Source organism: Oryzias latipes, chromosome 6, assembly GCF_053564925.1.
Source record: "Oryzias latipes strain Hd-rR chromosome 6, Olatipes_Hd-rR_3.1".
Classification (NCBI taxonomy): domain Eukaryota; kingdom Metazoa; phylum Chordata; class Actinopteri; order Beloniformes; family Adrianichthyidae; genus Oryzias; species Oryzias latipes.
This window is the reverse complement of record NC_136242.1, coordinates 8335360-8348636: the sequence shown is the minus strand read 5'-3', so window position 1 is coordinate 8348636 and position 13277 is coordinate 8335360. Positions and strand designations below refer to the sequence as shown.

Sequence of the window (13277 nt, the reverse complement as noted above, 5' to 3'; positions counted from 1 at the left end):
GCGGAAAAATCCCGCCCCTTTAACTGTCTCCGCCAATCATTTTTGAAGGCTTAATCACATGTCATCAGTCTGACCAATCAGAAGTGCTTAAAGTCTTCACTTCCTTGTTCTTAATTCTGCTGAAAAGTCGCTCAGTTCTAACAAAAATACCAGCTACAGCTCGTCTTTAGCGGTGTAGCTTTCCACAGAGTCCGGTGTCAGACCGTGGAACAAGTGAACAAAACAATGAAGCTCAGAGACGCGAGTCCTTCTGCCCTTTTTCAGCCGTTTTCACACTACATCTCCCATGATGCATTGGCTTAAAGGGACAGCGCCTAATGAGTCGACCTTGTGAAACGTCTTTAAACCACAACAAACAAACAGTTTCTAAATTTTCTAATTTAACTCTTATTTCATCTCTTAGAAAAAACAGCAGCAACTTCCTGCTTTTTCTACCACAATTATCACAAAAATACACGTGAGATTGTGGCGGCGGGGGGCTGTCGATCAATACAGACTATGAATTTCTGCTTTTTTATTTTTTATGGGATGCTGGTGTGCCGCGGGATTTTTGTCAAGGTTAAAGTGTGCCGTGGCTCAAAAAAGGTTGAAAAACACTGACTTAGAGAGAAGCGAGAAGGGGGGGGGGGGGGGGGGGTCGAAGCGTGAAAACCTTGACTGAAGAAGTCCTCTAGAGGCCAGAGCCGGGGTAAGAGATTCTTGGGATGGATCCGACTTGGAATAGCAGTCTTGTGGAGAAAAACACGGAGTGAGAGCGTCGGCTGACGAGCAGGCAGAATGCTTGGTTTCCTGAAGCGTGACAGGTAAGTAGATGTTTGGCTTGAGGACCTGGAGCGTAAACATAGACAGGGCGTGAGGTTAATAACTTGGACTTCAGCTCAAATCACAACAACAAGGCTGGTAGTCAGGCAAAAAAGGCTAGACGTTCCGGCAATAACTGAGACTACGTCGCAGGGTTAAATACTGAGGCGTACAGGTGAGGAGAATCAGACCTGATGAGCGGCCGCTGAGAGGGAGGGGCAGCGGCAGTCATGACACATGAGGAGTGGGCCAAAATACCTGTGGACAGGTGCAGAAGGCTCATTGACAAATACAGAAACTGTTTAATTGCAGTGATTGCCTCAAAAGGTTGTGCAACAAAATATTAGGTGATGGGTACCATCATTTTTGTCCAGCCCTATTTCATTAGTTTGTTTTTTAAAATAATTCTGTTAATCAACAACTCAAAAGTAATGGCTGATTTTGATTATTTAATTTTCAATAAATTTTAATTTATTGTTAGTTTTGAACGTTTCAATTCATTTCAGTGAGCATTGTGGACTTACTTTCTTTAAGTGAGGGGTACCAAAAATATTGTCCACCACTGTAATTCCTTATTAATTAATTTATCACTTTTTTATGAATAATGAAAATGAAACTTCCAACAAGGATGAGCTTTTTTAAAGAATATTCTTTAGAATTTTCTTTTCACTGTCCATTCATCAATCTATCATCTTCTGCTCATCCTGGTCCAGGTAGCAGTCTAAGCAAAGCTGCCCAGATTTTCACCTCCTCCAGTTCTTCTGAGGGGACCCCAAGGCATTCCCAGGCCAGCCAACAGATGTAGTCATCGAGAGACCGGACAGCCTTCAATAAGTCTCCCCTGACCCTCCCAGAACACCTTCCACAGAACACATCAGGGGACGCGGTCGAACACCTTCTCCAAATCCACAAAACACATATGGACTGGATGAGCGAATTCCCACTAACTCTCTTGGACTCTAAAAAGGCTGTTGAGCTGGTCCACTGTTCCACAACCAGGATGGAAACCGCACTGTTGTCCTGGATCTGAGGTTTGTCTATTGGACAGACTCTTCTCTCCAGTACCCTGGCATAGACTTTCTTTGGTAGAGTGAGGAGTATGATTCCCCGGTAGTTATAACACATTCTCCGGTCGCCCTTCTTAAAAAGGGGAACCACCACCCCTGTCTGCCAATCCATTGGTACAGTTCCTGTCTGATACAAGATGATGCAGAGACATGGCAGCCAAGACACTCCCACAGCATTCAGAGTCTTGAGGTACTCAGGGCAGACTACATCCACTCCTGGAGCCTTGTCACCGAGGAGCTCATTGACTACCTCAGGGACTTCAGCTTGAGTGATGGAAAGCTCACCCCAAAGTGTTCTGCCTCTGCTTCCTCCAGAGGCAGAAAACAGGATTGAGGAGATCCTCTAAGTCAGGGGTCGGGAACCTTTTTGGCCAAGAGAGCCATAAACGCCACATATTTTTAAATGTAATTTCGAAAGAGCCATACAATAATGTAGTGTCCTTTTCCCACACTGAGACTTAACCTCTTTTAAGGTTCTTTATTCTGGTTAATGCAGGCTGTAACAAATTCCGTAAATTAATTCAGCAGCTCCTGAATCTCTCCCGCCGAGACGAGAGCGCTTCTCCCAACTTTATATTCCCCCCTCCCGCTCCAGCCCTCCCATTTCCCTTATTCGGCCCATAGCTGAACCCCATTGGTCCAAATTAACTAACAACAGGCTGAGCGACAGAACTAAGAGCCAATCAGATCTCTGCTTGATGCGTTCAAGGAACTCCAGAACTTTTAACGCGGCCCAACAGCCAAGTTAAACTCAGTCCGCGACAATATGTTTAAAACTAAATATTCAAGTGAATGTGTGCATTTGATATAATTTCAACACTTTTAAAGGACAATATTATTTTTAATAACATTGTTATGCTGTTGCTAATAAATGATGAGTATTTCTCGTGGTAGTTTTGCTGATGGTCTAGTCTGGTTGATACGTGGTGAGTTTCTGCTTCATGCAGGCGTTGATACTTTAAACGTGATCATAGGTCTGAATGTTCTGTAAATGTGAGACAGACTGCTCACATGCAGACGCGGAGACAAACACACACTCACTCGCTGCAGTGAGTGACGGGCAGCAGGTTTTATGTTTTTACAATCCCTGCGCGGTTCACCTTACTGACCGAGCCCACAACTCCACCCTCACCCTCTGCTTTCTCCCTCTCAGTCACATCCCGTCCCCGCTACTGCGCGCTCTTTCTCAGAGACGGGGGCGCGCAGTTTTAGGCACGGCAATTCACAGGTTTCCGGCTGGTACAAACTCTGTGAAATAATAGATAATAGTAAAGTGATAATGCTGGCGCAGATCCTTCTCTCCAAGCACCGCTACTACTGTGCGCCTCTGGCATCGCATCGCGCCCGAGAAGGACTGGTCTAATGAAAAAGAAAAAATTAAAAATGTGTCTGCGAGCCACATGTGACCATCAAAAGAGCCATATATGGCTCGCGAGCCATAGGTTCCCGACCCCTGCTCTAAGTATTCCTTCCTCTGCCCAATAATGTCCCCAGTCTGAGTCAACAGCTCCCCACCTGCACTGAAAACTTTACTGAACTTTTTCCAGGACCGAGTTTCTGCCTCCACAACAGCTCGGGCCACAGCTTGCTTAGACTGCCGGTACCTGTCAGTTGCCTCTGGAGTTCCGTAAGCCAGCCAGGCTAGGTAGGACTCCTTCTTCAGCTTGACAGCCTCCCTTACTTCCAGTGTCCACCACCGGGTTCGGGGGTTGACAACATGACAGGCACCAGAGACTTTGCGACCATAGCAGCAGAGACAATAGGGGTGGAAAACAAAGTCCATTCAAACTCAATGTCTCCAACCTGAGTCAGAGACCTGTCCCCAACCTGAACACAAAGGGAAATAATTCTCTCGTCCACCATCGTCAACTTCAACACTTGGCTGAGCTGGGGGCTCACAAGTAAGTCCACACCAGCCTGCCCCTTTTCACCATGTGCAACTCCAGAATGGTAGATTCCAACCCCTCTCGAGGGACAGCGTTTCAGAGGCCAGGCTTTGCGTGAGGTGAGGTGCTAACCTCCAGCACAAGCTCAGCTTTCCACGCAGAGAGGTGAAATTCCATGTCTCCAAAGCCAAATTCCATGACCAGAGTTTGGGCAGCCAAGGTACCCGTCTTCAACTGCCACCCTAATCACATTGCTCCTTCTTCTGCAGGTGGTGGGTCCACGGGAGGGTGATGTGACGGGGTGTCCTTTGTCCATTTTTTTTATTATTTAAGAGACCATGCTGGTCTCTCTTGCAGAACAAGAGAAACCAGGATGGGGGGCCTGCCGGTGGGGGTGCCGCTTCCTGGAGCCATACCGCTTCCTGAAGCCACGCCACTTCCTGGAGCCATTCCGCCCCTGGAGCCATGCCGCTTACTGGAGTCATGCCACTTACTGGAGACATGCCACTTACTGGAGGTATGCCGCCTCCTGGAACCATGCCGCCTCCTGGAACCATCCCACTTCCTGAAGCCACGCTACTTCCTGGACCGATTCCGCCGCCTTGAGCCATGCCACTTCCTGGAGCCATGCCGCCTCATGGAACCATTCCGCCTCGTGGAACCATGCCGCTTACTGGAGCCATGCCGCTTGCTGGAGCCATGCCGCTTGCTGGAGCCATGGCGCTTTCTGGATCCATGCAGCTTCATAGAACCATTCCGCTTCCTGGAGCTATTCCGCCTCCTGGAACCATGCTGCCTCCTGGAGCCATGCCGCTCTCTGGATCCATTCCGCCTCCTGGAGCCATGCCGCTTCCTGAAGCCACGCCACTTCCTGGAGCCATGCTGCTTACTGGAGTCATGCCACTTCCTGGAGCCATGCCGCTTCCTAGAACCATTCCGCTTCCTGGAGCTATTCCGCCTCCTGGAACCATGCTGCCTCCTGGAGCCATGCCGCTCCCTGGATCCATTCCGCCTCCTAGAGCCATGCCACTTCCTGAAGCCACGCCACTTCCTGGAGCCATGCCGCTTACTGGAGTCATGCCACTTCCTGGAGTCATGCCGCTTCCTAGAACCATTCCGCCTCCTGGATCCATTCCGCCTGCTGGAGCCATGACGCTTAATGGAGTCATACCACTTACTGGAGACATGCCACTTCCAGGAGTCATGCCGCCTCATGGAACCATTCCGCCTCCTGGAACCATGCCGCTTCCTGGAGCCATGCCGCTTCCTGGAGCATGGCGCTTTCTGGATCCATGCAGCTTCGTAGAACCATTCCGCTTCCTGGAGCTATTCCGCCTCCTGGAACCATGCTGCCTCCTGGAGCCATGCCGCTCCCTGGATCCATGCCGCTCCCTGGATCCATGCCACTTCCTGGAGCCATGCCGCTCCCTGGATCCATTCCGCCTCCTGGAGCCATGACGTTTCTTGAAGCCACGCCACTTCCTGGAGCCATTGCCCTTTCTGGAGCCATGGCGCTTTCTGGAGCCATGCCACTTACTGGAGCCATTCCGCTTCCTGGAGCCATAGCGCTCCCTGGAACCATTTCGCCGCCTGGAGCCATGCCACTTACTGGAGTCATGCCACTTACTGGAGACATGCCACTTCCCTGAGCCATGCTGCCTCATGGAACCATTCCGCCTCCTGGAACCATGCCGCTTCCTGGAGCCATGCCGCTTCCTGGAGCCATGGCGCTTTTTGGATCCATGCAGCTTCGTAGAACCATTCCGCTTCCTGGAGCTATTCCGCCTCCTGGAACCATGCTGACTCCTGGAGCCATGCCGCTCCCTGGATCCATGCCGCTCCCTGGATCCATGCCGCTACCTGAAGCCACGGCACTTCCTGGAGTCATGGCGCTTCCTGGAGTCATGGCGCTTTCTGGAACCATTCCGACTCCTGGAACCATGCCGCTTCCTGGAGCCATGCCGCTTCCTGGAGCCATGGCGCTTTCTGGATCCATGCAGCTTCCTAGAACCATTTCGCCTCCTGGAGCTATTCCGCCTCCTGGAACCATGCTGCCTCCTGGAGCCATGCCACTCACTGGATCCATTCCGCCTCCTGGAGCCATGCCGCTTCCTGAAGCCACGCCACTTCCTGGAGCCATGGCGCTTTCTGGATCCATGTAGCTTCCTAGAACCATTTCGCTTCCTGAAGCTAGTCCGCCTCCTGGAACCATGCTGCTTCCTGGAACCATGCCGCTCCCTTGATCCATTCCGCCTCCTGGAGCCATTCCGCGTCCTGAAGCCACGCCACTTCCTGGAGCCATGGCGCTTTCTGGAGCCATGCCACTTACTGGAGCCATTCCGCTTCCTGGAGCCATAGCGCTTCCTGGATCCATTCCGCCTCCAGTAGGAGGAGTATCCTGGAGTATCACTCCAGGAGAAAAACCAGCAGAAAGATGGTTTTGCTCATTTGAACTGATTCTCATCGAGTATTACGCGCATCTATGATGTGTGTTGGTCACAGCAACACCTGCAGAGATTTTTGTCTTTTTCTCCACCTCCATCTTTCAGTCAACAAATCTGCTACAAATAGTGGTGGCCTCTTATCAGGGAGCAACAATACATTGTTTCTGTAAACAGCAGGTTGAGGGTTTCATAATTAGAGTGAGGGTGTGGGGCTGCTATGAGCAGAGATCACATTCCTGAGCTGTACATTGAAAACTGAAATAGTCTGAAACAGAACAGCTTTGTTTCAGCTGAGAAAGATTATAGGGGACGTCTGGCAGTGGCTTGTCCCAAAGTGTCTGGCTATTTGTGGGGATGCTGATGGCTCAAGACAAAAGAGAAAGCATGCTCCAGATGTGGGTGCTGCCCTCCTCTTCTCCCTCCTCCCAAACCTAACATATCCGACATGGATATGGGCGGAGGTGGAGCTGAAGAAACTAGGCAGAACTCCTCAAAAAGATCCAGAGATTTGTGAGAATCGGTCTTGGCAGAGCTGCTGCTGGACTGAAGAGTCAGTCAGGATGGAGTATTTGTTGAGCTGGAGGTGCACGACCTTCATCATCCTAATGATGGGTCTTCATCTGGTCACCATGTCCTCTGCCCAGGTGAGTAGAGTAACAAGAGTTTGGAGTTCTGACTTCTACCCGCAGCTGCCTGCCATCAACACCTTTTTAAACTGAATTTTAAAATGTAAAATCGTGAAAAAATACTCGGCTCCACTAGAGAACTATTTAATGGGTCAAAAATATAGAATTGGGGGAATGACGGATTCCACAGGACTTTCTCACAGCATAGCATATTTCTGCAATATAACATATTTGCTATTTTTTGCATTTGATTCGGTTGTTTGGACTCTGTGGTTCCCTTCAGTGTCCCGATTAAAGTTTAGTTTGCTCAGAAACCAGAGGACCTCCTCCAAACAGATGATCAGGAGCTGCAGGTTGCTCTTCCAATCCACATTTCACTCTGCTGTTAAACCTGTCTGCAGTAACCTGACCGGCGGGGTTTTCTGCACATGTACACAAGTGCACTGACTTGTCAAATTCCAACACAACAGTTTCACTTTTTGAGCAAGTGGCTTTCTCCAAAGCTTTGAGTTTTGGCTGCAAGTGTCTCTTCAGTTCTCAAGCCTGCGGGCCACCTGTGATAGCATGTATGTCGGCTAAAGCACACACACATACATGCACTGAAATACAGTCCATCACCATCTCTGTGTAGTAGTAGTAGTAGTAGTCTTTTTATTTTGGACTAGTGAAAACAAGTGTAAAATAACAAAATAAGACAAAAATGAGACAAAACTTATTTAAAAAAAAACAAACAAAAAAAAGAAAATTATATAAAACAAAACAAGACAAAATTATATAAACACAAGTCCAAAAGGGAGTGAGAAGAAGAAAAATCTTAAAAACTCACCCCCTTTACCTTAAATCCTCACTTTCCCAACTAAACCCAGTACTCCCACCATCAAAGTCCAGTGCCCTACCCAAGTGTATATGTACATATATACATGTAATTTTAATTTCCAAACAACATGCGAATGAATAACAAAAGGTATTGTCAAAGTATGCAGATTGACAAATGCTGAATGTGACACACCGTCACACTGACATTCTGTATTTTTTTGTATTTGTACATATTTATCCATGATCATATTTCTGTATTTATACTTAAATTCTTTTATGTTTGGACATTGTTTCAAGCATTTACTGGTTCTGTTCCACAACTTCACTCCACAAATTGAAACACAGAATCTCTTTTTATTTGTACGTGCTTTATGTATGACAAATGTCCTTGTCTCCACAGCAGGAGTGTCCGTCCACCATTGATTTGCTGAACTCATTAAGGCAGGTGGAGAAGATGTTGGTGGTGCATGAAGCATCCTACCAGCACGGTCTGCGTGCCCTCAGGAAGAAGATCGGCGCTCTTCACAACAGCACCATGGCCATCTTTAACTCTGGCAGAAACGGTGAGATGTGACGGTCTTCTTCTCCAGGAAACGTGTCAGGCACTGGAAAGCTCACGCAGAGGGACTCGAACCCTGCTGCTTGTCTCACAGCTGAAGCTCTGAGGGCTCTGTAAACATGTCTGCTGCCACCCACAGATGCTGCTTAGCAGATTACAATGAGCTCTTGCTGAGTTCATGTGAATGCCTGTCTGCTTCCAGCAACCTGTCCCAAACCTGAGGCCCCCCCCCATGGACGCCGACTGGGCAGGGTGTTCGGCATCGGACACGAGGTGCACTTTCTGTGCAAACCCGGCTATGAGCTGATCGGGCCGAGGACCCGAGCATGTCTGGAGTCCTTGAAGTGGAGCGGGCAGCCACCCATGTGCAGACGTAAGCCTCATCGTCATGTTTGGAGGAAACCAGAAAGGTCTTCAGCTTTCTTCAGCCTTCTCCTCTTCCTCAGGCCTCAACGGCAGCAACAGCTCCATGGCCTCCTTCTCCTCAGCTGCCCTGTCAGCTTCTTCCCTCCCCACCCACTCTTCTGCATCTGCCACAGCCCCCCCTCCTGCCTCCATCCGACCGTCTCACTGCACCCACTTCCTGGGCTCCACCCGCTGCACCTGTGATGTAGGCTTCACCATCTCAGGCCGCGACAACAACGTCTGCACAGGTGACTTTGTGCTCCTGTCTCTGATCCTCAGTAGGAGTTTCCGTCAGCCATGGGTGGCGCTTGTTTCGGAGGCGGAGCTTCTCAACAAACCTCTGCTTCTTTCTGTGCTTCAGATATCGACGAGTGCAGTCTTTTTCCTCTGGGTCAGCCCGGCCGTCTCTGCGTCCATCAGTGCGTCAACACTCCCGGCAGCTTTCACTGCGTCTGTCCGGCCGGCTACAGCCTGGCCCGGGACGCTCGCAGCTGCAGCGGTAACAGGGAGGGAGGGGTCAGTGCCACGACTGCTAGGATATGTGTCAACCATAACCCCACCTCTAACCTTCAGACATCGACGAGTGTGAAAACGGGATGCACAACTGCCCAGCTGAGCAGACGTGTGTGAACACCTTTGGGGGGTTCCAGTGTGTGACGGTGGAGTGTCCTCACATGAAAAATGCCACATACATCAAAACATCTCCCATGTAAGACTGAATTTCAACCTGAACTTCCCTTTGAACTTCCATTTCTTATCTTCACTTCTGACCTGCGGGAAAACTCTGCATTTCTGTTTGAAAGTCACAAAACAAAGTTCCTGATGCAGTCTCTTCAATTTGAATCATTCTAGGTGGATAAATATGCTGTGCACATGACCTCAGGGTCATGAAAAGTGTAGTAATGGGACGAAATGCAAGAGAAATCACAGGACAGTCAAACATTTCTTGATTTGATTCAATTAACTGCATTTAATAACAACTTGGCTTAGAAAAAACAATACCAAACCATTGGAAACCCAAAAACATTGTAATACAGCTGATTTGACTACAAGAAACTGAAAGCACAGACTTCAACACAGGACAGGACATAAACTGAGATCAAACAGCAGATGTGATTACCAACTGAGACCTGGTCTGAACATGATTCTGGTGGAACAGTCGGAGAGATCCAACAACCAGGAAAAACGAAACAAAAGACACAGAAGACTAGATTTACTGAGGTTTCATCAGTCAGAACTGATATCTGCAAAACGAGCGGGGTGGTGGTGGATCCACAGGATCAGGCTTGAGCTTCTCTGGTCAAAAGAGTGGTTGATCCCATTGGACCTGCGGATCATGTTTTTGGACTGTGGGAGGAGGCCGGAGCACCCAGAGAAAACCCACACATGCATAAGGAGAACATGCAAACTCCACAAAGAAAGGTCCCAGCTGGGATTTGAACCAGCACCTTCTCGCTGTGAGGCGAGAGCACTAACCACTCCTTACTGAAAGCACAATCCCATCTTTATAGTTGTGCTTTGTGAGATCTTTTTTAAAACGCTAGATTTTGTAAAAAAATGTAAAGGTTTTAACAATAACTGTTCTCTTCCCTTCTTGATACAAAAATCAAATATAATAAACCTTCAATTCTTCATTCACAGTTTCCAGTAGACTTTCAGGCAGTTCATCACCTAACCGTTGTAGCTGGTGTCGGGGTTGCCTAGTGTTCATTCTAGACATGATCTTGTCATTCAGGTCAGTTGCTGCCTCGCTCAGCGTATCTGTGGTTGTTGGGCCTGTGTACCCAAGCTCAGGGTGGGGGTGTGGTATAGCGTCCTCTCTGACCTGCTCTTCTGGCTCCCCCGTGGTATTGCAATTGTATTGTACTGCTTCAATCTCAAGTTGTGATAGGAATTGCCGTTTGTGGATGTTGGAACATTGAGTTGCTGGGCAGTTAGCCTTGATTGTGGGTTTGGAAGCATCCATTCCCTCCACATTCTCTACATGTAACCCCTGCATGGGTGGGATTACTTGAGTAGTAGCATTCTAACAGAATCTTGTTCTCACATCTAGTCCATTTCCGTCTTGCTCCAGTGGACCACTTTCCATCAGGGTGCTCTGGTCCCCCAGAACCTGACGCAGACCTACGTCTGGGCTGGCATGACGTGTTTCATTGTCTCTCATGGCTCATGAGTTTGGCAGAAGGGTGAAGGACCTTGTCCAGGGGTTCACACTGATTTATGTTCATTTTCATTGCGGTTCCTGAAAATCAAACCCTGCTGTGCTGTGTCCCAGTCGTGCAGCCAAGGCCACTTGAACAAACATGGGCAGACAGAGCAGGAAAATACTTTTGGGATCTTAGATTTATTCTTTTCCCTTTTAAAAACTGTGGATTATGAATTTTATGGCCGCGGTTTGAAAAAATGACAGAAATGCATGTCAATTTGCTTTGACTTCAGTCTCATGGTTGAAAATGACAACTGTCAGTCCACCAACCTCTCATTAGAAGTAAGCAGATGGCTTTAAATAAACACGAGAAAAATGATTTAATTAGAGGACAATGACAACAGCACCAAATCATGCAGAGAGAGAATGCAGGGCGCAGCGGCCTGCCACTTCAGCAGTCTGAAAACAACTCAGAGGTCTGGCTGTTCTGAAGTGTGAGGCGTGCTGGATCATTGGAGCGGGACCCGTTTTCTGCTGTCAGGGAGATCTATTGCTGCAGCGGAATCATTATTATATATCTTTAGACTGCAAACAGCATCTTTTATTTTGTGTTTGCTGAGTTATGCAAACATCAGCAGAGAAGCCCTGTGGTCTTTGCTGAAGCTTAAAAACAACGTTTAGGCATGCTGGCATGTCTGAAGACATGTTTTCAGATCAGGCAGAGGGAACTGAAGAGAGAAAGGACAGAGGAGGCACGGGTCAGAGTCATCTGCAGAGAAGAGAAGATTGAAGCCAAACCAGCCTCTTCCCGGTCTGTGGATCTGAAAGAAGCAGCCAGGAGATCAGCAGACTTGGAGACTTCCCAGCTTTAAGCAAAGGGAGGAGATCCTGAACGGCTGTAGCTTTGAAACGGTGGTGGTGGCTTTTGGAAGGAGCTCTGGCTGTCGGGTGATGTCAGCTGGCTCCTCCTCACCGCTGAGCCTGACATGACCTGCTCCTCCTCTGTGTCCTCAGGCGCTGTGAGAGGAACCCCTGCGTGGTGGCGGACGCTGCCTGCACTCAAGCTCCAAACTCCATCACCTTCCACTTCCTTGCAATGGTTTCCAACATGTCTGCCCCTCGTGACCTCTTTCGGGTTTCTGCGGCGCGCGTGCTGGGCGACACGCTGCGCTTTGGCTTGGCGGGGGGCCACGGGCGGGGCTACTTCAGCGTGCAGCGCACAGGCCGGCAAACTGGCACCCTCCTCCTGGTCAGGTCCATCAAAGGCCCTGCCGCCCTGGAGGCTGAGGTGGAGATGAGCGAGCTCCAGCAGGGCACCCTGCTGGGCCGATACGTCACCAAAGTCTCCCTGCTCGTCTCTGCTTACGACTTCTAGCGGGGGGGGTCCGCGCGTCAGCGTGGCTGCCGACGACAGGCCTCAGAAAACACTTGAAGGAACTGAACACTTAGGGGAAAACATGCAGGGCCTTCACTTGTTTTCTGCTTTTTATGCTCACGTTTCATGCCTTTGTGTCTCAGTAGATCTCATTAAATAACTGATTTATTTTGTAAGTGATTCGTGTAAAACAACACAAACTCATAAAACTTTACATTAATTTAATAAAATCAACTGAGTTTATTCCCTCCAACAATCCCTCGCCGTTTTTAGCTTTGTGTCCATTTACTCTCTGAGATTCTGAACACAAGACGAAAGGTCAACCAGAGGTCACGAGTCTGTGTTGCTGACAGGAGCAGCATAAGCAGAACACTTACCTCTCTCGATTGACCTCCTGACCCCTCCTGTGCAGAGGCTGTTCTACAATGATTCATTTTCTCTGAGTGCCGTCCTCAGGTCTGGAGTTCTGCTGAGACAGACCTTCATCCAGAACATGACAGCTGTAGCCGGCGCCGCCGCTGGCCCACGACGGGCTTCACCAGCCTCTCAACACCAGCTCTAGAGGAGCTTTGGTCGTTCAGATCCTCCTGGATTCCAATGTTTCTGTTCTTCTGATGGTTTCTTTTTTCCAAAGATGTTTTGCTGATGATCTGGGCTTTGAGGGCATTTAGTGTCATAATTCTCAGGCTATTTCTTTATTGGATTTTCTGTGTCTGAATTTGTTCTCCCCTGAATCTGGCCCCACACGCTGAGCCGTGTAGGTGGCGTGTCATCTGCTGCCTCCTTGTTTGACCGTCGGGTTTAACATGTTTGGATGTAGAAAATGTAACAGGGATCTGTCAGACGGCCTGAGGTCTCCACACAGCAGATGTAAGGTCATGTATGGCTCCATTGCACAAACACGTTGACCCACACAGTGCGAGGTCACCTGATCTGCCCACGTTAAACGTCACAGCTGCTGTCTGTCCCGGTCAGCTGGATGAAAGCTTCTCTTCAACAAACACAAGCTGAGCTGGACAGAAATCCTCCTCCAGGAGTCGGGCTGATGTGCGTCCTGGTACTTCCAGGAGTTCCCTTTACGTGGAGGATTCAGACGCAAACACTCAGCAGCTCTACATCGCCAATGCAGCAGCATTTAGAGGAGCTGCAAAA

General features: G+C 49.0%; 1 protein-coding gene and 1 pseudogene across 3 annotated transcripts; one reads left to right on the top strand and one right to left on the bottom strand.

Moving 5' to 3' along the window:
• The first annotated feature begins 655 nt into the window (after window positions 1-655).
• On the top strand, window positions 656-12381 carry LOC101172156 (fibulin-7-like). Of its 3 annotated transcripts, none has more exons than XM_078948372.1 (7): window positions 656-803; window positions 8041-8203; window positions 8402-8572; window positions 8646-8852; window positions 8966-9103; window positions 9178-9313; window positions 11765-12381. In XM_078948372.1, exons 2-7 carry the CDS (start codon window positions 8095-8097, stop codon window positions 12123-12125), a joined length of 1122 nt encoding a protein of 373 aa, XP_078804498.1. In that variant the 5' UTR covers window positions 656-803; window positions 8041-8094; the 3' UTR covers window positions 12126-12381. The 3 variants fall into 3 exon arrangements, with proteins under 3 accessions (XP_078804498.1, XP_004069483.1, XP_020559434.1); XM_004069435.5 differs by lacking the exon at window positions 656-803 and adding an exon at window positions 6637-6842; XM_020703775.3 differs by lacking the exon at window positions 656-803 and adding an exon at window positions 6642-6842 and having other exon boundaries at window positions 8044-8203.
• On the bottom strand, window positions 4498-5408 carry LOC105354183 (uncharacterized; annotated as a pseudogene).
• Window positions 12382-13277: the final 896 nt, after the last annotated feature.